The 23,121-nt window shown below is 41.6% G+C and overlaps 2 protein-coding genes across 9 annotated transcripts in view; one reads left to right on the top strand and one right to left on the bottom strand.

Annotated features, from left to right (window-relative positions):
• The window catches only part of plppr2a (phospholipid phosphatase related 2a), a 72,390-nt gene extending 51,322 nt beyond the window's left edge, over window positions 1-21,068 (bottom strand). For 5 of the 7 annotated variants that reach the window (XM_044331454.1, XM_044331447.1, XM_044331452.1 and 2 more), the window contains exons 1-2: window positions 12,471-14,774; window positions 8,371-8,492 (exon numbers count right to left, since the gene is read on the bottom strand). In XM_044331454.1, coding sequence (XP_044187389.1) covers window positions 8,371-8,439 — 69 coding nt within the window. In that variant the 5' untranslated portion in view covers window positions 8,440-8,492; window positions 12,471-14,774. Of the gene's footprint in view, window positions 1-8,370; window positions 8,493-12,470; window positions 14,775-20,457; window positions 20,581-20,972 lie in introns of those variants that run through there. The other 2 variants (XM_044331449.1, XM_044331448.1) reach the window with 2 other exon arrangements.
• Window positions 20,937-23,121, top strand: part of LOC122967033 (paralemmin-1-like) — a 28,291-nt gene continuing 26,106 nt past the window's right edge. Inside the window, exon 1 of one of the 2 annotated variants that reach the window (XM_044331424.1) lies at window positions 20,937-20,955. The gene's annotated coding sequence lies outside the window, so the exon portion shown is untranslated. Of the gene's footprint in view, window positions 20,956-22,058; window positions 22,431-23,121 lie in introns of those variants that run through there. The other variant, XM_044331423.1, reaches the window with a different exon arrangement.

The following is a 23,121-nucleotide window of genomic DNA, read 5'->3' on the forward strand; positions in this document are numbered from 1 at the left end:
GTCCAAACAGCCTACAGAAAAATATCTAGAATATACAAATAAAAGGTGAGAGGGAAAAATGTGTTCCCTTGGTGAAAAGGTTCAAGAATTTATCTTATTGTATCATCAGCCTTTACAGAATTAAATTAGATGAGAGGGGGAGATGATGATGTGGATCTGCACACAGAAAAACAGGATTAAATCAGAAATGAATGAGGGGTGATGTCAATATCTGTGCAGCTGTGAATGGAGAGATCCTCCCAAAATCTGAATCAAAAGACAAGCGCAGGCAGGGAATCGCGGGGTGAAAATGGGAAATGACAACAGCAAAATGGAGGGGATGGAGGAGACACGCAGAGCAAGATGGCTGAGTGGGTAGCACTGATAGAAAAGGTTGTGACTTGTGATTAGGGCAGCGAGGATGAAAGGAGTCAGAAGAAAGAGAGCAGAGACGGAGAATGAGTCTGGCTGATTGGTTTCCATGGTAACTGCTGATGAGGTGTGGGGCTAAATGAAAGAGCAGGTCCTTCTGGCTTGGTATGGATCACTGTCACATCTCTCTCTCTCTCACACACACACACACACACACACACACACACACACACACACACACACACACACACACACACACATTAAATGCTGAGGGTGTGTAGGGGCATGGTTGATGGGGACGCATTTCCTCATCACAGGCTGAGGATGAATCACCTGTGCTCTCCATTTACCTTAATGTATCCTGTGTGTATCCCTGTGTTTTTATTCTATATGTTTTTCAGCTTCTATTGCTGGTGAGCAGTGAGCAGCTACCCACACACATTTTGCCAGTTCACTCCAGAGCAACCTCTGGTCACAAGCCCAATTCTCTAATATTAACTTATGAATAGTTCACTGACATTACTCTGCATGGTTCACGGAGCAGATCGGGCGCTGCAGCAAGAACTGTGGTTAATCAGCATGTTACGGACTATTAATCATAATTCTTCTTATTCATTTCTAATTTCATTTTGCTGAGTCACATGGAACAAAACCTGACCCAGCATGCACTGGGATGAGGTGTATCCATCAGTGACAGACTGGCCATCATTCACACTCACATGGTAATGTACAGCTTGCAGTATCCAGAAACTATGCAGCGAAGAATGTCTGTCTGAATGGTTTTCTAACTGACAACAAAAAATATAAAGTAACATTTATAACATAATATTCCACTCATGTACCTAATTAATCACATAGTAAAGAATTATTTGTTTTTACACCACATTTACACCTGAATCTGTTGATTATGAGCTGATATCTGAGTGTCTTTTTCTATGATTTCTAAACAGATTTATGGACATTTATCATCAATGGATATCAGAGGTCCTGCCACCACTGTAAAGATTGAATTTCACAGATTGTAGCGATATGTGTGGCAGGAGTGTAGCAAATATCCAGATGCTGTTCGTGTATGTTCAGACTGCATTATCTGTTCATTTTTGATTAATGGATTCATATTCAGATACATCCATGGTGCAGAGAGGCCCAGGAATCAAACCTGAATCCTTTTGGCTGAAGTGTTGACAGCACTAACCACTAAAGCACCTCACAGTCAATAATGTAATCTTGTTTAAGGCAGCAGAGTGGCTCAGTGGTAAGCACTGTCGATTCACAGCAAGAAGCTCCAGGGTTTGGATCTTGAGTAAAAGACATGCAGGTAAGATTCTGCAAGTGACTTTGGATTCTCTGAATTGCCATCGGGGTTGTGATTTATGGGTTTGTGTGTGTGTGTGTGTGTGTGTGTGTGTGTGTGCGCGTTGAGGCAGTGACAGAATGGCAACCTATCCGGGGTGTTTCCATGAGGATGACGGATGGTTGGATGACTACGGAAGTGTGTAGCAGTATGCAGAAGTAACTTAATGGAGAGCAACTGCGCAAAATATATCATTTCATCATTTCTGCTGTACGGTTGCCTGCCTGTTCTTCACACTGCCTTCTCAGCCTCATTGCCAAAATCTGCCATTTTCACTTCACCATTTTCACCTCTTCAGTTCGTAATGATTTCCTCTCCTGATCCACATCATTGCTTCTGATATAGAACCTGAAACCGCTTTTTCTCATGATTAATAGACAAAACCCTGCTTTTTAAAATGAAAAACTACAATACTACAATTCTACAATACTAATCATGGTAATTAAGGTCATGACTGAACATAAGGGGACTTTAACGCAGGTAAGTTCAGGTCAGGTCATGATATACAGCAAGACAATTAATAAACTAATACTGTGTAAGAGAGCGACAGCATCATTCTAATGTGAAGGCATCTTTTAATATCACATTACAGATCCAGAAGCTATGAAAAAAACATTGTTCTGCACTTCCATGCCTGAATGGAAATTGGACTCTTACAGAAAACAAGAGAGAAACTCTCATGTTGCTGTCTGCTTAGCAACAGCATCAGTAATGAGATAAACTCCTCCAAACCCAGTTCATTCTGTGACTCAGTGCCTTCATTTACAACTTTCATCAGCATGAGTCTAGTTCTATCTACTGTAGTAATATCTAAATGCAGAATAATGTCTCAGGACTGTTTACATCTGGCATTAAAATGTGTTTTGCCTGTTCACTGTAAGGCCAGAAGGCTGTGGTATGATAACTGCTTTTACTTTAAAATTACTATCAAATGAAATTATATCATGTCGAACACAATCAACCTTTAAAGAAAAGCAATTGACTTTTCGCTAAACTCCTCCTCCAAAAAGTGATTGTCCAATCACAGCTTAACAGCCATAACTAGGCATAAACATGCCAGTCAAGTTGAAGTGGAGTGCATGGGTCTGTAGGAAGAGCAACACACATTTTAAGCATGTTTTTAGTCTTTCCTAAAACTAAAACACAAGAGAGAAAGTGTAAGAAATGAAATCGTTACAATGTGTGCCCACGGGCGTCGGAGCTGTTATTAGTTTAGACCCCCGCTCACTTTTACCATGTCAAAAATCAGCACATCAGACTATCCACTCTGCACTCTTTTCAGAGCGCTGTGTAAGTGCTTCATTATCAAATCCATTCCGCTCGCTTAATGAGAGAATGCACCCAGGCAGATTCTCACATAGCACGCACACACATATACACGAGCACGCCGCTAACATTATCTAGTCATTTATGCCCAGATACCAGGTAGCAGAGTTAAGGTAGAGAAAAAATAAGGAGAAAGGAAATAAACAATGAAGGAGCAGCTACAGCTGTAAGCTATGTTTTATTATCATCTTTAAATCTTTTATCTGTTACTGCAGTGCCACCGTTACATTAGTTAATACAACTGGGCACCTGATAATTGCGTGAGGTTGTGAAATGTATTAAATTAAAAAAAAAACACAAAAAGGCTCTGAATTATTCATGAAATCAATTTCTGTACTTTTAGTTTTTTAATATCTTCAAATATGTGATCTGGGGTCAACCACTTTCTCTGGATGAAATTACAAAATGTACCCATAATTGTTCTCATGCTAGTATAGCATATAGATAAAAGTATCAAACCACCTGTTAAAAGGCACCAGAATACAGGAGATAACATCTACTCTGTTAAAAAATGTTCTAGGGGAGGACCCCAGACTCCCGTTAGATTGTCCCACCCACATTTCAATGCTTCCTACGCCCATGTGTGCACCTATCTAGCTTACTATCTACAGTAGTAAACTATAACTCAGCGACACATCCAGGAAAGCCAACAAGCAAATCATTAACTAACTAACATTAGTTTGCAGGGTTACAGGTTTCATTAACAAAAAAAGCCCAATCCACTGTGTGGTATGTTCTCACTGTGTGAGCCGGTCCCGGATGCTAGTAGAGTTTAAGCTAACGTTAACAGTTCTGTCCTGCATTTAATTGGATCTGGGGAAGTTTACACTCCTGCAACCTCAGACAACCTTATGTGATACAGTGTTATATTTAGGGCTGCAATTAACCATTATTGTCATTATCAATTACTATGCTGATTACTATACTATTTTACCAATTAATTGATTAATTGTTTTTTATATAAAATGTCAGAAAATAGTGAAAATCTGCTGTGCTAATTTCCCACAGACTAGGGCAACTTCTTCAAATGTCTTCTTCTGTCTGTTGATATTCCATTTACGTTTCATGTATGATGAAGAAAAGCATCAAATCCTCACATTTGAGAAGCTGACACTAGCAAATTTTTGGCATTTTTGCTTAAAAAATTACCAAAGCACCTGTTTGATTATCAAAATAGTTTTTGATTTACTGATCGATTAATCATTGCAGCTCTAGTTACATTTTGTCAAACACATTGATGAACATAGAGATTGAGTGGAGTTGTAAATCTGGCACATTCTCATTGTAAACTGCATATATGCTGCACAAGGACAAAAAGCTTGACAGGAATAGCAACAGTAACGAAGTGGGGTGGGGCTTAGCAAACAGTCAAGTTGGTGTACCCCCAATGTTGTAATCAGTGTGCAGTTTGCAATACAGCCATGAGACTGGCTGATGCCTCATAATATTGAACTTTCTCCATTTTATCATACAAAGTTTAAATCTTTCACTTGTAATCAATTATTTCAACCTTTTTCACTGCCCTCCATTACAGGTAACAGCTGCTGGCCTCTTTTCTCTGGCCCTGATTGCTTGCTAGACTTCTCTACCTCAGTACAAATAGATAAAAATACTCCCCAGCTCTCTCTCTCTCTCTCTCTCTCTCTCTCTCTCTCTCTCACACATACACACACACACGCACATAGATGTAGAGTTAGCGAGGGAATTGACTGAGACCTGAGGGCTGAGAGCTGATGTGTGGGAGGCATATGGCGGAGTGGCCTAATGGAGAGCTTTTACAGTGTATTATAACCAGGGGGACCAGTGTTTCACAGACAGGCTCACATGGGCGGGCCAGATTAGTGTTACTATTGTACCCTGGTCTCTCCTTTGGGGCCAGGCAGACACAGAGGTACAGTACAGGAGGTGAAGAGTGAGGACTTGCTTAGGTGTTCAGGTAAAAGGCAGCTTAAATACACCCGCATCCCTCTCAGTTCATGATTCATTTACTTAAGTTGTAACCGACCACAAAACGGTACTGACTTTCAAGAAGACAGCAGATTTCTTGACCCAATTTGTTCACTGAATGTTTTTCAAAGGAAATTTAGACAGTTTTATGATATAAACACTTATTAATGAAGGGATCATAATGAAGGAAGTGCAGATTACATACAGTAAAACACAGTTTGCTTTGCCCGTAAATGGTCAATTGTGTGTGAAAATACACATACAACACATATAATCAAGTTTGAATACCTTTTTTTTTGTACATGTTTGCTTATACAGTTAATTTTGATGATGTAATCATGTTTAATTTTCACTGTGTTTGATTAATCTGAATCTTAAACATGTACTCTAACTGAGAGAACTTCTTCTGTGAAAGATATCTTAGTCACTGAGAGTGTGAGCAAAGAATCACTGATTCAGAAAAGCCAAGGCTAAAGGTGCAAGTAAGAAAGTGTGAGAAGGTGTCCAGCCTGCTGCTCCCAGCGGACGCAAAATGTATCAAAGGCCTCTCAGCAGCTGCAAGAAGCTCTGCAGGAAAGAGCACATAAGTTACAGACGATGGACTAGCTGTCATTTTTAATTACTTCTGAGAGTGACAAAATGCTTTGTAGCTTTCATGCCAGGTGGCTATATATCATGTGTTTCACCCACCTTGCTCTCTGTCTAACACAGACACTGAGCCTGTGTGCACACGTGATGCTCTCAGCTTTAGTAAAGTGTGACAATATTGTAATCAGGGGTTAAATTGAGCAGGGGCTGACACACTGCCCGACACATTGGCCTACGCTCTTCTATGTCATCAGGGGACGCTTCACTTTGCATATCTTCAATAATGTATGTATTTTTACAATTTTCTCAGTCTTAATAATTCAAAGAATGAGTAAAACATGTTGTCTTAGAAGCTGTAGAGAACATAGGCCTAAATGAGGTGATGTAAGAACTTGTGAACATCAGAACTTTCACAGGGTTTCCCTTTTTTCTGTCAATGAGTTTACTTAAAAGCTACGTAACAGATCAGTTCTTGGCAAGACATGGCCTACTCTGCCTCTGATTGGCTTACCCAGATATTCTTACCTTAACCCTAACCAATCTCACTACTCATGTCTAAACCTAACCAACCCAACCAACGAAGGCAACAATTACTAGCCAATCAGAGGCAGAGTAGGACCTGTCTTGAAAAGAAAAGGATCCATAATAACACCAGTGATAGGTGGATGGCAAGGTAGGGAGAAAAATAGGTCAGAAACTGACAGGTTTAATAACAGAATCCAAATTGCTACGATAACTTTAATACTAGATAGTTTGCGACAGGTTGCCTCCAATCTTTGGCAGCTAACTGTTACATTAAGCTAGCTGGCAAGCTCTAGTTCAAGTTCAACTGTCAAGCAAGCAAGGACGTACTGAAATCTCAGTATTGTGGTTTGAGCAGAATATCAGAACAAGTTAAATTACACGATGGCTAGGTAATACAAGCTAGTTTTGACCATTTCCTAGCTATAACATAAACTAATGAAAAGGAACGAGGGTGTGGTCTTTGTCTTGTCTCTCATAGGAACAAGGCTGTGTTTAATTTTAGTTTATTAAGCTTTTTTACACTCCTACTTTCACTTAGATCATGTGTGTATGTTGAATAAATTTATGTCCTTGAAATTTTGAAGTTGCAGAGATTAAAGTTACATGTAGAAATGAGTGAAGCAAAGAGGACGAAGCTTACAGACTTCTTCAAAAGGTACGTCAGACATCACTACTGATCTAGCTTAGCTAGGTACATGTGCCGAAGCCATTTGTATCTTTTGTAATATGTTCACTACGTAATCCAATCATGATTTCATTTCTTAACATAAAAGCAGTGCTTTTGCTTAATATGAAGGTTTTCCTTTTCCTTTTTTTCCCCTCCTTCAGTGGTAACAACATCATTCCCATATTTGATACAGATACACAAGAGAGTGCACTTAGAGAAAGCTTTTATTGTCATCAGCTGTAGTTTTACACACTGCCAACAGTATCTAGAATGGCTTTGATTAGTCTTTTAGTGTTCAGAGCAGAGGGTTGTCTCACCTTGTTATATTTTATTTACAGTTTGTCAAAAGATATCAAGCAGATTTTTTAGCCTATGCCTATACATGTGCAGCCATGGCAACCCTGAAACCACAGAGTCCCCCGACATAACTAATCCCAGTGTATCCCCTGACTGTGAGAGATCTTTGGCTCGTTCCTCTTTGTCAGAGTAGAATTACAAAATCGCCACGACACAGTACAAAAGCAAATCCTAACATGTAAATCCAGCATGATGTAACATCTGCATAATGCACCTGCAATGCAATGATGCAACACAAACAGCTTCTCTTATCTGAATCTGTTACAGAGCAATGATCTGAATGTTTGGGGCACTCTGGCTGAAAAGCTGATGGTTGACTTACTTGCAGTCAGTGAGCTTCAGCACTGCTCGGTTTGTCTAATTAGATTACAGACAGTCTGATTACCTCACCAGTGCATGCTTTTCTCCACCTCAGTTACAATTTGGTGAAGGCTCTGGGACTTCCGTTGCCCTCTGAGTCATCTGTCTGACTGCTCTCACAAACAATGTAGAGCACAGCTTTCCACGGGGGATGAAGCTGCATGTGTGTGTGTGTGTGTGTTTCTCTGAACATTCTCAGCCTGCCACAATGACAATATAACCTTTGGCATGATCTGTGCAACACAGCTTCAAATCCCCACAGTACAAGTGCTGAAAATCCACTCTGCGCTGCGACATCCACAACCACCTCCATGAATCATGCAGTTCACAAATATCCTGGAAAACACTCGACACACCCCAGAACAACTGGAACCACTTTACAAAGCCTCAGCTGCCCCTGGTGCCGGAACAGGGTGGGATGTGTGATACCGAGTGGGGATGTCAGCGGTGGAGAGCATGTTTGCTGAGCTGACCCAAACTCTACCGTTGAGCCTGAAATATTTACTGCTGAGGTTTAGATTGTATAAAGATGTGAGGAGAGGAAAGTGCATCAAGCTGGGAGGTTAGATAGACAGTCAAATCTCAGAGCTACAAAGGTTTCTCTTCACTGACAGGATGGGGAATCGCAGAGATAAATCAGGAGTCAGCATGAAAGCCAAGAGGAAACAGGAAATAACCAACAGATATGATCAAGACTGACTCACTATCATTTTACACCAACAGGACTGAGTTACCTGGTGAGGAGCTATTCTGCTCTCAATTTTGTCCAGATCTCATCAAACCTAATATGTAAATATTCTTGATGAGTGAATGAAATGAAAACTCAATCATTGCTGCTCAAGGTGACATTTGGTAGTTTTCTTAACAGACACAGTATCAGAGGTGTGTTTGTTACCTCCACAAACAGGAAGCAGGGGACGATGGAGCTGCTGCTCTTCACACCTGGCTTGTCCTCCATGGCCATCCCTTTCTCTGTTTTTTCAAACGTCCCTCTGTCCAGCTCTCTGTCTCCTTATCCTGAAGGAAAGAGCATTAGATTAGTCCACCGGCCAACCTGAGGTCAAGTCCAGAGTGTGAGATTAAGTGGAATCCAATCAGGATAAATGAGATTTGGATAAATCTGGAGCTTCTCTTGATGTCTTTTCTTTCTTTCTGCACAATTACACTGCTGTTTTTTTTCTTCATTTAACTGAGCACATTGTTGTTTCTGTGATACCTTTTCACTGTGTATTTATATGCTACATGCATTAATATTTAATACTTGTACTAAAAGTAAACTCATGTCTTTACACTGTGGGCTATGTGCATTCTACAGAACAAAAAAATGTAATGGTTTTACAGAGTCTCAATAATACATAATGATCCTCAAAAAACAGGTGGCACAGCAGCTGAAAAGCTAACTGGTGATATGCTAGTTAACCGGAGACATGCTAGCACTAGCCGGCCACAATGAGAGACTGGGAGACTCTGGACAGACAGCTACAGTCATGTGAACGGTTGAGAAGCTGAAGATGTCAGTAGGCTGATTTTCATTAGCTTTTCTAACTTGTCTACTTGTGCTGGATGAAGGTAATCTGTGATGAAGTATCCCTCCAAAACATGACATTACATCCATTATGAATATTCATGTAAAAATAACTTCTAAGTGATGTTTGAAAACTTCTAATGGTTTTAAAAACCATAAATAACGATCCCTTCAGTATCAATTATTTTGGCATTACAGTTCTTTTAACACAAAATGTTCACTCGGATTAAAACCTCTGTGCTTAGATTGTCTGACTAGAGAAATATCAGATGATGAAAAGAGCATGACTCAGTGCCGTTGTAATAAACAGACAAAACAAAACTATTGCCACGGCACAAAACACATGCACAAAACTCATCATTTATGTACACAACGACAAAGGACAAGGACTCCAACATTGTACTATGGAGGACACAAGGGAATATTCCTCACAGTGAACTGGCAGCAGTGTGTACAGTGAGATCCCTGTTTTCACACTTCACAAACAGCCTCAGAGCTGAGTAGGAGTGCTCTGCTAGATAAAGTGTTCAGGTTTTTGTTTTTGACATTACTGAACATAGATCACACGCTCTTGTCAGAGGCTTGACATAGACCTTAAATCACCTGCTGTCAAGTTGGACAGATTTTAAACTCACATACATAAAGGAACCATCACATATTGACTGAATGAAATGTCACAGAGGAGAGGAGAGGAGAGGAGAGGAGAGGAGAGGAGAGGAGAGGAGAGGAGAGGAGAGGAGAGGAGAGGAGAGGATGTTTTTGTTTCCGTGAAGTTGTCAGGTTGACCTCTATTCTGTTGGTGAGTGGTGTGTTTTTTGCTGGAGAGCTTTCTTCCTCCTAATTCCTTCTACACTGGTGGAAAGAATAGGCCTGAGGGATGAATAAGGCATGAAGCCAAGCTCTTAGCAGCCCTCAGAACAACACAATGTGCCAACCAAGTCTGCTTTTAGAGAGGGCTGCTTGGACTCTGTGTGTATGCGTGTGCACAGCTGTGCGTGTGTGTGCGTGTGTCCAAAAAAAAATGTCAGGGTGAACAACCAGAAGCCCGAGGTAACGGAAACCAACAGTGAGAGAAAGAGAAACAGAGAGACAGAGGGAGGGATCGTTCCTGTTTCCTCTCCAGCAGATGCTGATAGGAAGTGTTCCTGTGTGTTTCATTGCCTTGGTGGGAGGCAGCAAAAAGAGAATCTCTCTCACAGTTTGGGCCACCGGCTGAGATAGTGCACGCATGAGTTGTGAGTTGGTGGCGGCAGATCTCCTGAAGAGGAAACTGTGTTTAGGGAGAAACCACTCTGGTGGCCGGAGATGAGGCGCAGACGCTTTTGATGATTAATAGCTGCTAAGTGGGACACCGAGCCAGGGATGATTTAACCAAAAGAATGGGAATGATAAAGCTTGTTACACCCCCCGGGGGGGTACTCAGATTTCAGAGCTGTCCCACGCACATTTGGCGAAAACTACAGCTGAATTTTTCTCGGAAACTTTCTCTCGCTGCTGATTTGGGTGACATGTTTGCTGCTTAATTAGCGGGAGAAAATCTGCGCGCTGCTCAGTATGCAGGACACAGAAACTGATGCAGACGTTACTGATCTTGTATGAGGTCAGGAGCATTAAAGGAGCACTCCACTAATTTTACACATCAAGTTCAGTTTACTCAGTATGAGGAGTATTAGTCAGCCTGTGAAAATAGTTGTATGTCTGAAGGAGCTTTCCAAGGTATGAGAGAATTTTTAACAGAAAGCCTGGAGGTGCGGACATTCAGTAGGCAGGAAGGAAGACGTTATTAAGTTGCATTATGGGAACTGTAGCATCCACAGTGCTTTGGAGCTTGACCCACAGGATATATTGACCTCTGCTGCTTTGAGTTTGATCATTCTTTTCATAAATCTGTCTTTAATGTGTCCCCTCATTTTATGGAAGTGCAAGACTAAATCACTAGAGTGCCCCTTTAAGCTGCACTGATCTTCTGTGCATGTGTGTGCAACTAAGTGGAAGGAAGAAGCAGTCCAGCTGGTTTTGATCGGATTAGAGCGAGCCAAGTGAAAAGGGCTCTAATCTGATAGTCCATCTATCAATCAGAGAGAATCAAACCGACCTGTGAGAGACAGAGATGCATGGATACACAGACACACATGTGCAGTTTGAGGTTGGAAAGAAAGAAAGAAGGGAGACACAACTCAAAAGGATAAGCAACACATCTACACAGCGACACACACACACACGCCCACAATACACAGATCAGAATAAAAAACGTGAGAACTGAAATCAAAATGGTGGAGATGAGAGAAGCAAATCAGGCTGCAGAGGAGAAAGTTGATTTAGCACCATCACACAGACACCCACTGATTCACACACACACACACACACACATCATGGAGAGCAGGACATTTGAATCCCCCTGCTGCTCCGAAGACTCCAGTCAAAGCATAGAAACCCAGGCAGCCATATGTCCTCTCTCCTGCCTCTGCAGTCCACCACCCTGCCCCAGGATATACAGTACACACGCCTGTGCATGTGAGCATACACGTGCACACACACACACACACACACACACGAAAGCTAATTGGGCCCAACAATCTGGATCAGGCTTGATTTTACAGTTATTTCTGCCTTGCCAAACAATACTCTTGTGGAGTATTCACATTTCCTTTTATGCATCAATCCACATCCGTGCAGCAGCAGTACAGTAACATGAGAGAAGGTGCAACAGCAATGCAGCGTTAAAATGCCAACTGTCAGACAGCCATTCTCTTGTTTCTGTGTGCTACATACAGAGAAATAACTCTGCCATAACCTAAATATTCAAGACTCTGACTGCAGAACAATTTTTCAGTGTGGAGCAGTGAGTCATTTTTTGACCATTTACCTGCGGCTCGGTGCTGTCACTGTTGGGCAAAGCCTCAAATGCCTCAACTATGTTGTTGCTTTGGATTTTTTGTTTTGTTTTATGTGTGTGTGTGTGTGTGTGTGTGTTTGTGCAGTGTTGCCATATTTGCCCTCCATTAACACAGACCCCATGCTGATTCAGAATCCCTTTTCTGAACCATACTTTCTATACAATCATACACACACAGAGGATACAAACACACCTACAGTAAGTTGACTCACAAACAGCAAACATCCCACTCCTCTGACTGTACGGCAATCCCTCCCTACTATTAATAGAACAAAGTAAAAGAGGAGAGTAAAACCGTAATAGGATTTACCCAGTGCTGGATAATTAGGGCTTCTGTTTGGGGAATACCACCGCAAAATACAGAAAACCACAGAGAGACACCACAACACACACACACACCCACAAACACACTCAAAGATCCACTCGACAAACACATCCTCTACAGTAACCCGCTTAAAAAGCGCAGAAAATGCTAAACAGTGACTTCAACAACACACTGTGCTGCTATGGCACCCCGAGGAGAGAAGGAAAACCTGCCATTCGTCCATCCATTCACCGTCCCCTCCCTCCTCACCTCGGATACCTCGTCGCGGAGCTGGCGGTTGCCGTGGCACCAGATTCCTATGCGGTGGCCATGTCAGATCAGATGATGGTTAAGTGGTGTGAAAATCTCCTTCCACCCAGCTGTCTGTCTCTCCTCTCTTCTTCTTCTTCTTTCTCTCTACTCTCCCCTCCTGGTCCACAGCTCCTCAGACAGCCAGATGAGGAGACGGCAGCGGCAGCAGCAGCAGCAGCAGTGTCTCCGTCTCTTCCACACATACACACACACTCACACACACACACGCACGCACACTCCACACACTCACCCTCCTTTTAATTAGCTTGTTCCCAACAACCAGCGCTGAGTAATAAATTAAGTGGCTGAAATTACCTCCTGTGCAGCGGTCGGTCCAATGCAGCTGCAGAGGATGTTGAGAGGGAGAGAGCGCAAGAACATGTGTGTATGGGAGTAAGAGTGTATGTGTGTGTGAGACAGTGATCGAGAGAGAGAGAGAGAGAGAGAGAGAGAGAGAGAGAGAGAGAGGGGAAGGGAGGGCATGCATTATGTGTGTCAGCTCATTTGTATTCAAGGCTTGTTTTCTCTCTCCATCCGTCCCCTTCTCCCCCTCTGTCCATCTCTCCCCTTATCTCCCTGTATCCATCCATCCATCCATACCTCCCTCCCTCCTTCCCTCCCTTTCCATCTTTCACCTCTTGCTCTTCCCTCTCAATGTGAGAATGGTGTGAGAGATGTAGAGGACATGAACCTGACCCAAACATTAGAGGAAAGAAGGAGGGATGCTGCAGACTGAGAGGATGGTGTGTGTGTGCAGTGTGTGTGTGTGTGTTATAAGGCTGCTCAGCTGCCTGCCTCTAGCTCAGCACAATCTGGATGTGGGTTAATGATACATGGCTATTGATCTAACGTTCCTGGAGCACATGTAACGTCACAGGTCAGAGCTGGTAACAGAAAAAGAGGTCGGCCAGACTGGCTGAACAGTAGTGTGTGTGTGTGAGGTGAGTGAAAGTTTGGAGTTATGCAGGGAATAGACAGAGCTGAGAGTGGGGAAAACAGTGTGACAGTCTGCCAAAACATCTCATGTCATGAGATGCAGAGGAGACAGAGTAAGCTATTAAAACAATACATCACCTCACACTGTGACTCTGCCGAGGACACACCCTGCTATTAAAAACTATGGCATTTATGGCGCACTATTTCGCTGTCGAGGGTCGAGGCTATGCAATACTGACGGTGGCAGAGAGGAGACGACTGCCTATAGCAGCAGTGACGGGGGATGAGGAAAGCTGCAGTGCATTTATACTGGATCAAAGCTGTTTAGCTGTGGCGGCAGCTTCAGGGACAGCAATGTCAGTCTGTCGGTCGTGCTACCAACTGTGGTCCAGAATGAAATATCTCAACAGTTAGAGCAGTGATTCCCAAACTGTGGTACGCAAGAACCTTTCTGAAAGGTCGAACAATTCCACTCAAACTGGCCTAAGTCCAAAAACTTTCCATCTAATTTCATTTTATTATGGACAACAGTTATTACATATACATCTCATGTTACAATGATGTAAAAAAATTGGTTGTTAATCATTTAAATATTTTAGAAATAAAATTTGCCTGTGCTTAGCCATTTAGGGTGACGTCAAGTCCGAATAGCATGAACTAGTAACATTAACGTTAGCTTGACGCAGTCAGATTCAGACTCCTCAGTCGTTGATTTTACAATGAGTGGAATTTTAAAATGGCTACAAGGTCCAAAAAAGAGTCGAGAGGCAAGTGACAACGCTGGCCCTGACAGGTCAGACAAACCTTTCAATACTGAAGAGGAGTCAGAGTCGGCAGATGAGCCGAGAGACAGAAATGCAAACAGCTGTTTCTACGTGCACCCTGCTGATTTTGAGTGATTTTTATGAGTGCTCTGATTAAAAAATGTATTCCTTGATTTTGACACAGTAGCCTTATTTTGTTGTTATTTAGCCTTTCTGACGCTATTGCATGGTTAAATCAGTGAATTTTATTTTAGGAAAAAAAATTGCCCTCTCACATTTTTTAACAGCGCCCCATCATCCTGGCGCCGGGCCTGAGAGGTAGTAGTTGTAGTAGTAGTTGTAGTCAGGGGTGGACTTACATAGGTGAGGTGGCTCTTATTGTGACATTGTTGGTATCTGCAGTGGGAAGTGGAACCTCTGAATTAGAGGATGGATCGGTACAAAATTTCATGGTTCTCACCTCCCATACGAGGAATTCTAATGACATAAGTGATCCTCTGACTTTTACTCTAGCGACTCCCAGCATACACATACACACACGCGCACCCCCTGGATGAGTTAAGAAAATGAAAAATAACATCAAAGCAAAATGTGCCTAATTTAAAATACAAGGTAAGATCTTATCGTCTTTTCAAGGAAGCTTTGATCAGAAACAAGTTATTTGATCTACCTCATCACCAATACTATCCTCTTTCACAATACACATTAGCAGGGGAATAGGTGGACTCCTGCAGAGTCCCGGAGGTGTTAAATGAATCAAGAGGTTAACCTTGGGTGTGTCTGTCAGCTTCTGCCCTGCCTACTCTTCATTAATATAGCATTACCTCAGTAACATTAACAGCCACTTGCCCTTTTTCATGTGCACACAACTTCTGGCCTGTCATTTGACCTACAGTATGTTTTATGAATGATAATGCATCAAGAAAGAGGCAAAGAACACCAAATAAATATAAAGGTCAAGAGTCTACAGCCATGCTAACGGCTATACTTAAGCACAGCGGTGCTTTGACCTAAATGCTAACATGGACACAATTACAATGCTAACATGCTGATGTGTAGTAGGTATGTTGTTAACCATATTCACCATCTTCGTTTGGCAGGTTAACATGCTAAACATCTGCTAATTAGCGCTAAACAAAAAGTACAGCTAATTAGGTATTTATATTTGGTTATTTAAACAAAAGTATTAGACCTGATGATGGCACTGGATTACAAGTAGGATAATCACCAAAGTTATTACAATTCATCTTGTTGGGCACTTGAATGTCTGTACCAAACTTATTGGCAATCTATTCAATAGTTAGTCGACACATTTCTCTGCAAACCACAAATATGAACCTCTGGTGCAGCCAGAAGACCACCCAAGTCTTGGATTCATCTTCTGGAAACCACAAATTGGCAATTTTTTTGCCAATTGCTCAACAACTAATCCATCCAACAGTTGTTGAGCTACTTCAGTCTCCACCACAGTGGTTGACCAACCGACTGACCAACCGCCATCCATAGAGCCATACTGCTAGCGTGGTGAAAAATAACTAATCATGATCACCAGTGACTTGTTTTTGATGTAATGGTGAAATGGTTTATGTGGTAAGAAATTTCAAGAAGGAAAAATACCCCCCAAAAAAGAAAATGGACAAATAAACATTGCTTAAAATGGCAATGAATCAACGAGTTATATGTAAAAATCACCTAACAACTTCCCTTAATCACAATCCTTTATCCACGAGGAATAAGGGAGAGATGTGATCCAATCTTTAAGGAATTTTGTTGGGATGTTTTCCTGAATAATCTGTCAATGAAATTTATTGCCGTTCTCTGTCATTCTTTCCAAATCACCACCTCACTAGGTTCCACTTCCCCTCCTCCAATGCTGAGTGTGCACCGTTGGCAATGCTGTCCTGGCTCGTATGGGTCTCAGTGGGATTGTCATGGCGGTAGATGAGATATGGCCCCGGCATCGTGGAAATGAGAAATCTGCCTGTTATGGGGCCGTTATGGTTTACAGCACATTGGATGCCTGTCCCATGGGTCTACTCTCCTCCCGGCGGCCATATACACTGCTCCATCTCTCTGTCCATCCCCCTCTCTGGCTCCTCGCACCGTCCTCGAGCCTACGATGGAAACCCCCCCCAAACTCTGTCCTTGACTGATGGAAACTGAGAACGAGAGATAACGCTATGGAGGATAAAGGAAATACGAGGGCAAAAGAAAGAGAGGGAAATGGCAAAAAGGAGGAGTTTTGGATCTGAGAGAAATCTTGCTGAGCTGTGCTTGCTGTATGAATTTGTTGTTACCACGGAAACCTTGCCTTTGCATACAGAAGCATGTGCAGAAAAACACATTTTCACACGTCAATGGGACGTATGTTATATGTATGCATTAACACATTTACTCATTCATGCATATTGCACAACCATAAATCCAGTGACACTAAGTATAGTATACTGTATATGTGCTCTGCATGCATGAATACAAGCATCCACAGGAGCCCTGGTACAGCTGAATGCCTTCCTTTACCTTTACTGCATACTGGCACTGTACATGCCTCATTTCAATTATTTAGATGATCAATTCCGTGTCAGCTTAACATCATATGGGCATTCATGCAAGAACATTGGCCAGTGTGATGAGTCTGCAGCTGAGTCCAGGGCTGAAAGCAAAAATCTACAGTAATAAAATGCTTTCTTTCTGAGACAGTGGTGTCAGATCTTCTCACCTAACTCTTGGCCAGAAAGCAAATAATATTTCTTTCAGTAAGAACTAAGAAAAGCCAGAAAAGAAAATAATATATAGTGGTCCCGACTGCAGGAGGCCAAACTGTGTGCACATGAGCACACAACCTTAATATTCAATTTCAAGCCCATCATATAAACAGTCCTTGCACATACATACATACATTACCCCCTATTACCACCACACATAATTCCTGCACAGCTCTCCAAACACAACCCCCCAGCACACACACACACACACACAAACACAGCCCCATATCATTACACCAAGAGCTCCAGCTGTGATCTAGGGGGGCACTTCATTAATCAGCTCCACAACAAAGGACCACATTCCTACACTATCCTTTCTCCTTTGTCTGCTTCCCACTTGATCCTGTGCTAATTCTGCCAGTTAAACACACAACAAAGCTCTTATTTTTGGCTATTCTCAAACCACATCATCCCTTTTACATCATGTCTATCTGTATTAATAACTATTATTATATATGTAGTGTAACATTAGGACTTCATACTCTGTAAATGAGTCCATATATGAAAATTTAACGAGAGCCAACAAAAAACAACAAGCTGATACTGAACTGTAAGCAACAAATAAGTTGCTCTTTGTACTGTGAGGTCTGACTGACATGATGCCCCTCAGACTAAAATGCAAACACGACTGATATTTGAAAATTCAAATTTCAGCTTACATGGAACTGGATTGTCTTAAGAAAATATGAAGCAGCTGTTAGATCGTTTGTAAAAGTATTTAGAAGCAATCAATGGACTTAGACATTCACAACATGGTCACTTGTCTCAGGCCTGTTTTATCATGGAGCTGTGCTGCTTCATGCTGGTCATTATTTGTCTCATGTATGCGCATGTTTTGAGGAATTTTTTACTGTCTGGGAAAATGCCATGGCTGACAGACCATCAACCTAACAGCATGTGGGCAAGGTTTTGCAAATATCAAGGGGGGCTTACAGCAGGTGTTCCCCTCCTTCACAGTGATTGGAAAATAAATTCCATCTCATGTGATTTAACTTCCCGAGCTGCAGTTGGCTAAACCCCCCCCCAACCCATTTACACAGGATCCAGTGGAGTGGCCCCTTGTTCATGTAGACTCACTATAAACCCCTCAGGCGCAGAGGGAAATGATGCATGTTATTGTGAACACACCAGATGGGGTCCTGAAGCAGAGAACATGGAGGTAGAGCGGCAATCTTTTCATAATGAGATGTAAATGGAGGCGACTCTGGACTGGGGATGGTGACAGGGAGACTCATTTACATGGATGACAGTGTAGAGTAATGTAAGTGACAGGTAGCAAACCTGCATGAAAATAAATCACATTTGTCAAATTAGGTTGAGGACACAGCCCTTCTTAGACTGGGACCTATTATTAGAAACCCATCGGCCAACATTAAAATGTCCATAATCATTGTTTTTAGGTTAACAGTGGATCAAATGACTATGTGTAATATGAAAGGGGGCACACGTAATGACAAACCCACATATTTAAATTTAATTAAAGTGTCTCTATAAGATTACTATAAAACTCATTGTTTTGGTTTTCTGGAGCCTTTACTGTTTCGGTTCAGTGTTCTCACTCTCATTTACAGCTGTTTACAGTGAAAAAGCTCTACAAAAAAACCTGTACACTACCTGCCAGTGCAAAACAGAAATTGGATTATTAAAACACTATATCAATCAATCAATAATAAATACAATAAATTAAAACACAAAATGAGCAACTAGCTAGCAGTGGTGAAGTACATTTAGTCAAGCACTGTACATTTAATGTAACTTTATACCTCTACTTCATTTGATTTCAGGGGGAAACATTGTACTTTTTACTCAGCTACATTTATCTGATTGTAAAGTTACTTTGTTTGCGACATCTTTTTCTACCTTGCCGATGAGCTGATGCCAGGCTGTTGCTAAGGCTTTTCCATGTGTTTTTTACATTGTCTACTTGCATATTTCGGATGAGATTCTGGCTTGACTGTGTACGGATGTATTTGAGAAGTTGACATTTTGAGAAAAGAATGAGAAAAAGAAGTGAAATCCTACTATTACTGTTTGTTTACATAGCTGTCGCAAGTCGGCCAAGACGCAGCTTCCGGTGGCAAACCAATCAGAAGATAGTGGGCTCATCAGGAGACAGGAGCTAAATGGTCTGTTTCAGTCAGAGGCTAAACTGAGGAGCTGTGTAAAGGGTCAGTATAACATAAATAACTGTAAATCCTGCAAAGATATTCCAGTAGAGCCCCAGATTAAAAATATAGACCTGTAAATATGCATATTTCCCCTTTAACTTCCAAACAAAATATTTAAAATCAGAAATCATGTTTATTAGCCGAGTATGAATGCATACAAAGAATGTGTCTTGGGTGTTTCCTCTGACAAACGCAACATAGAAGAATAAAAATAGAACAAGAGTAAGGTAATAATAATAATGAAATAAACAAAGTAGTACCTAATTAAATTATTTTTTTTAAATTTAAAATCTATTTACAGAATGGAATAGTAATAGTTTTGAAATGGGATATAAAACTTGAAATACAATATTGACTACAAAGGAAATATGGACTGTGCTATGGACAAAGAAATGAAGTGTATGAAATATATGAAGGTGACAAGAGCAAAGATTAAAAAGTGACATGTGCATAAATAATTAAATTATGTAATAGTGGAGATTGAATGCGATGTACAATGTTAAGTCCAGTTTGATGAAATATATGAAAGAGAGCAGTGCAGGGATTAAAGGAGGGATGATGAAATGTAAAGTCCAGTTTGATAACAGCACAGTTCAGCTGGTTAGTAGGGCAACAGATTCTGGGAAGAAGGCTTTTATGAAACTGAATATATCTCACTGGCAGCTACAACATGAAAATGCTGCTTACATGTTAATGCTTCGGTGATAGACCGATAATAAAACATTATATAAAATATGTATAATACAACACTTCTGCACAACGAATGGAGCATAGTTAGTTCAAGCAGCAATGATGTTGTGCTTGTTTCAGGCCTCAGCTGTTTTAACAATCACTGACTCATCCACAGCTGTGTGGCTGGTAACATCCAATGGCATTCATGCAGGTGTGCACACACCTGACAGCCCTGTAAACAGGATCCTGCTGCTCTCTTTAAGAGCTCCTTCAAACAGCAGCTACAAATGGTCGTTCCTTGACAAGTGTCTGAAAAACGTTTAGTTTTGATACTTTACATACACTTTGCTAATACTACGTTTGCAGTTGACTTACATAACACTATGAATGTATTTAAGCAGAGTACCTTTACACTGTGGTATAAATTTACATCTTTTTCTTAAGTAAAGTATTGGGGAACTTCTTCCACCACTGCTAGCTGGTGAAGACAGTGCAGCATTTAGCAGCTAAAAAGTTAATGCTAATACATGCTAATAGATGAGAGACAACAAACTGAGGCTGCGTAAGAGCCACATATTTCCCTCTCAGGAGTTGGTGGAGAGCGAAACCATAAACTGCATAAAAATATGGACGCAGTTACCGTGACGTCACCCGTTGGTTTCTGAGGAGCGGTTTTGAAGTTCAAAGTGAGTCGCTCCGGCCGTCGCCATCTTGGTAGTACGTGACTCTGCCTAACTCCCAGCCAATCAAAAATGGACAAAGAGGCGGGCCGAATGGCTGAAACAAGCCACCTAGCGGCTGGTGGACCTGTCACTCAAAGCAGCCATGTCCTTCATTATGCATAACTTTACGGCTTAATAAAAGCTGGGTGAGTTATAAAAAAATTCACCCCCGTACAGTTGTCAAGAAAGGGGAAATTAACTATAGAGACCAAAACCATTTTTTGTACCAGGCTGTAAACACGTTTATTTCTGCTGTAAAGTTGGGCATTTTAACATGGGGGTCTATGGGGATTGACTCGCTTTTGGAGCCAGCCTCAAGTGGCCATTCAAGGAACAGTAGTTTTTGGCACTTCCGCATTGGCTTCATTTTTCAGCCCCGGAGGTTACCGCTTGAGCAAAACAGAGCCAAGAGGAAGGTAAATATTGCAATTACAGTCGTCAGGTGGGCACAAACCAAGGATGTATTATAAGAGCTGGATACCGGACTAAAAGTGGTGCCCGTTCAGTCCTATAGGAATGGCATACGCCAAAAAAGTTTCTAGCTTCCGGGTTTGCTTCCGCGTTGTGCGGCCAACTGAATAGGCGCAGTAGTGTTTCCCCCACTGGCTCCGCCCGCGAGCTCCCGCTCGGCCCATAGACTTTACTTTGTGATGACGACACGGATTTTTAAATTGCTTTTCTTGGCTTGAGGAAAGTTTTACAAACATAAAAGTTAATAATAGAAAGAGTCATAATTGACGTTGTTTGCAGTTTAAGGTGTCCTGTCAGCAGTTTTACAGGCGTCTCTTTTACAATGGTGGTCTATGGGGAAAATCCTTTTTGGGCCGCAGGGAGATTTTTCGCTGCAATACCGCGAGTGGCCACTGGGAAAAATTGGCTGCAAGGCTGAGCGGCAGCGCCCTATCCAGCTTTTATTATACATCCATGGCACAAACACAAGTCCAAATCATTATTAATCTTACTTTGTATCGGACGTTTAAATAGGGTTATGTTTGCTGGCACGTTTATCATGAACTTCAGAGGTGATAATGCCAGAATTGTGTTTTAGCTTGTTTCCGCTGCCCCCAAGTGGACAAAAATTCGGTCATTTAAAAAAATTGTCCATATATGACTGCTAAAAATACTATACAACGTTATGACAGCCCCTATAAATGATGCTATTTGCGGTAAACAACTGTTTTCTTTAAATGACTGACAGGTTGTTGGCAGAGAGTGTAGCCTAAAACGGATGTACTATGCGCCTGTGGTGTGGCACGGCATTTATTAGATGCCATACCTCCCAAGTAGTAGAGCAGCTCCTATTTCAAGATGTTTCTAAAGTTTTTCATTGCGTTAATGGCAGGAGTGTACAGCGCTTCACTCTGGTCTGCTCCAGTAACAAACAAACACACACACACACACACACACACACACACACAGAGTTGTGTTTCCACATTACATTGCATTCATTTTCTGGAGACTTATCCTAACCTTAACCATAACCACCACATGCCTAACCCTTACAAACCCTTACCCTAACCTTAACATAACCCTAAACTAACCTTAACTTTAAACCAAGTCTTCACCCTAAAATGAATGATTTATGTATAGGGGACGTGCTTTTTGTCCTCATAAGGGAGACAAGTCCCCATAACATGAAGAATACTTGGTACACACACACACACACACACACACACACACACACGCACATACCAAAGTATAAGTCACTCCCACCTCCTTAGTGTGTGAACTTGGTCAGTTTGGGATCCCAAAACTCCTTACAGAAAGCCTCAGAGTATTGCAGGAAACAGTAACATCTATTGAACACAATCTGTTTGCAACTGGATTCATCTGGTAGCAGAATATTTTTTATTTAACTGCGGTGAACTCTGCCACCTGCAAGTTGTGAAAGGTAAGAGACGCTATATTCATTCTAATTTATTCCTGCAAAACAACCAATTAGGCCTGTATACTGTGAACTCTCTGACAACGTGCATCTCCTCCACTCACACAAATAAGCTCAGAAACAGACTTCTGCTCAGCCTGTCGCATCTCGCCATTCAAACCTCTGGACAAGTTTATTTATTCCATCTGTTTGTGCCTGCAGAAAAATGAGTAGAGGAAGCAGCTAAATTGTTATTGAGATTTTTTTTTTTTTTACAAACTGCTTAAATAAAAACTCAAATTTAAAAATGTAATGTAATGTAATGTAATGTAAATGTAAAAAAATGTAATCCATTAATATTTTTAGATATTTTTATACAAATTCAAGACATGTTTCGCAAATAAAACCACAGCCTGCGTCCAAAGTAACTGTTTTATATGCAGTTCAGACCACAGAGTAAACAACAAGTCATTCATGGGTGACTTACAATCCATCCCCACCAGTGGACATCCCACTAACAACAAAGACCTCACAGAGTTAATATGACCCCACTGTTGAGGAGACTGCTGTGGGACACTCTGTCTGTCACCCAAGGCGTAAGAGAGCCCATTTAGTCTGGTTGCTTTTATTAAGCGTGGTGGCTGCAATCCAGGCACAGCACCACCACCTATCAGCATCACTGTCATCAGCCTCATCACTACTGCCACCCAATTTGGCC

This window comes from Thunnus albacares, chromosome 17 (assembly GCF_914725855.1).
Source record: "Thunnus albacares chromosome 17, fThuAlb1.1, whole genome shotgun sequence".
NCBI classification, from domain to species: Eukaryota; Metazoa; Chordata; class Actinopteri; order Scombriformes; family Scombridae; genus Thunnus; species Thunnus albacares.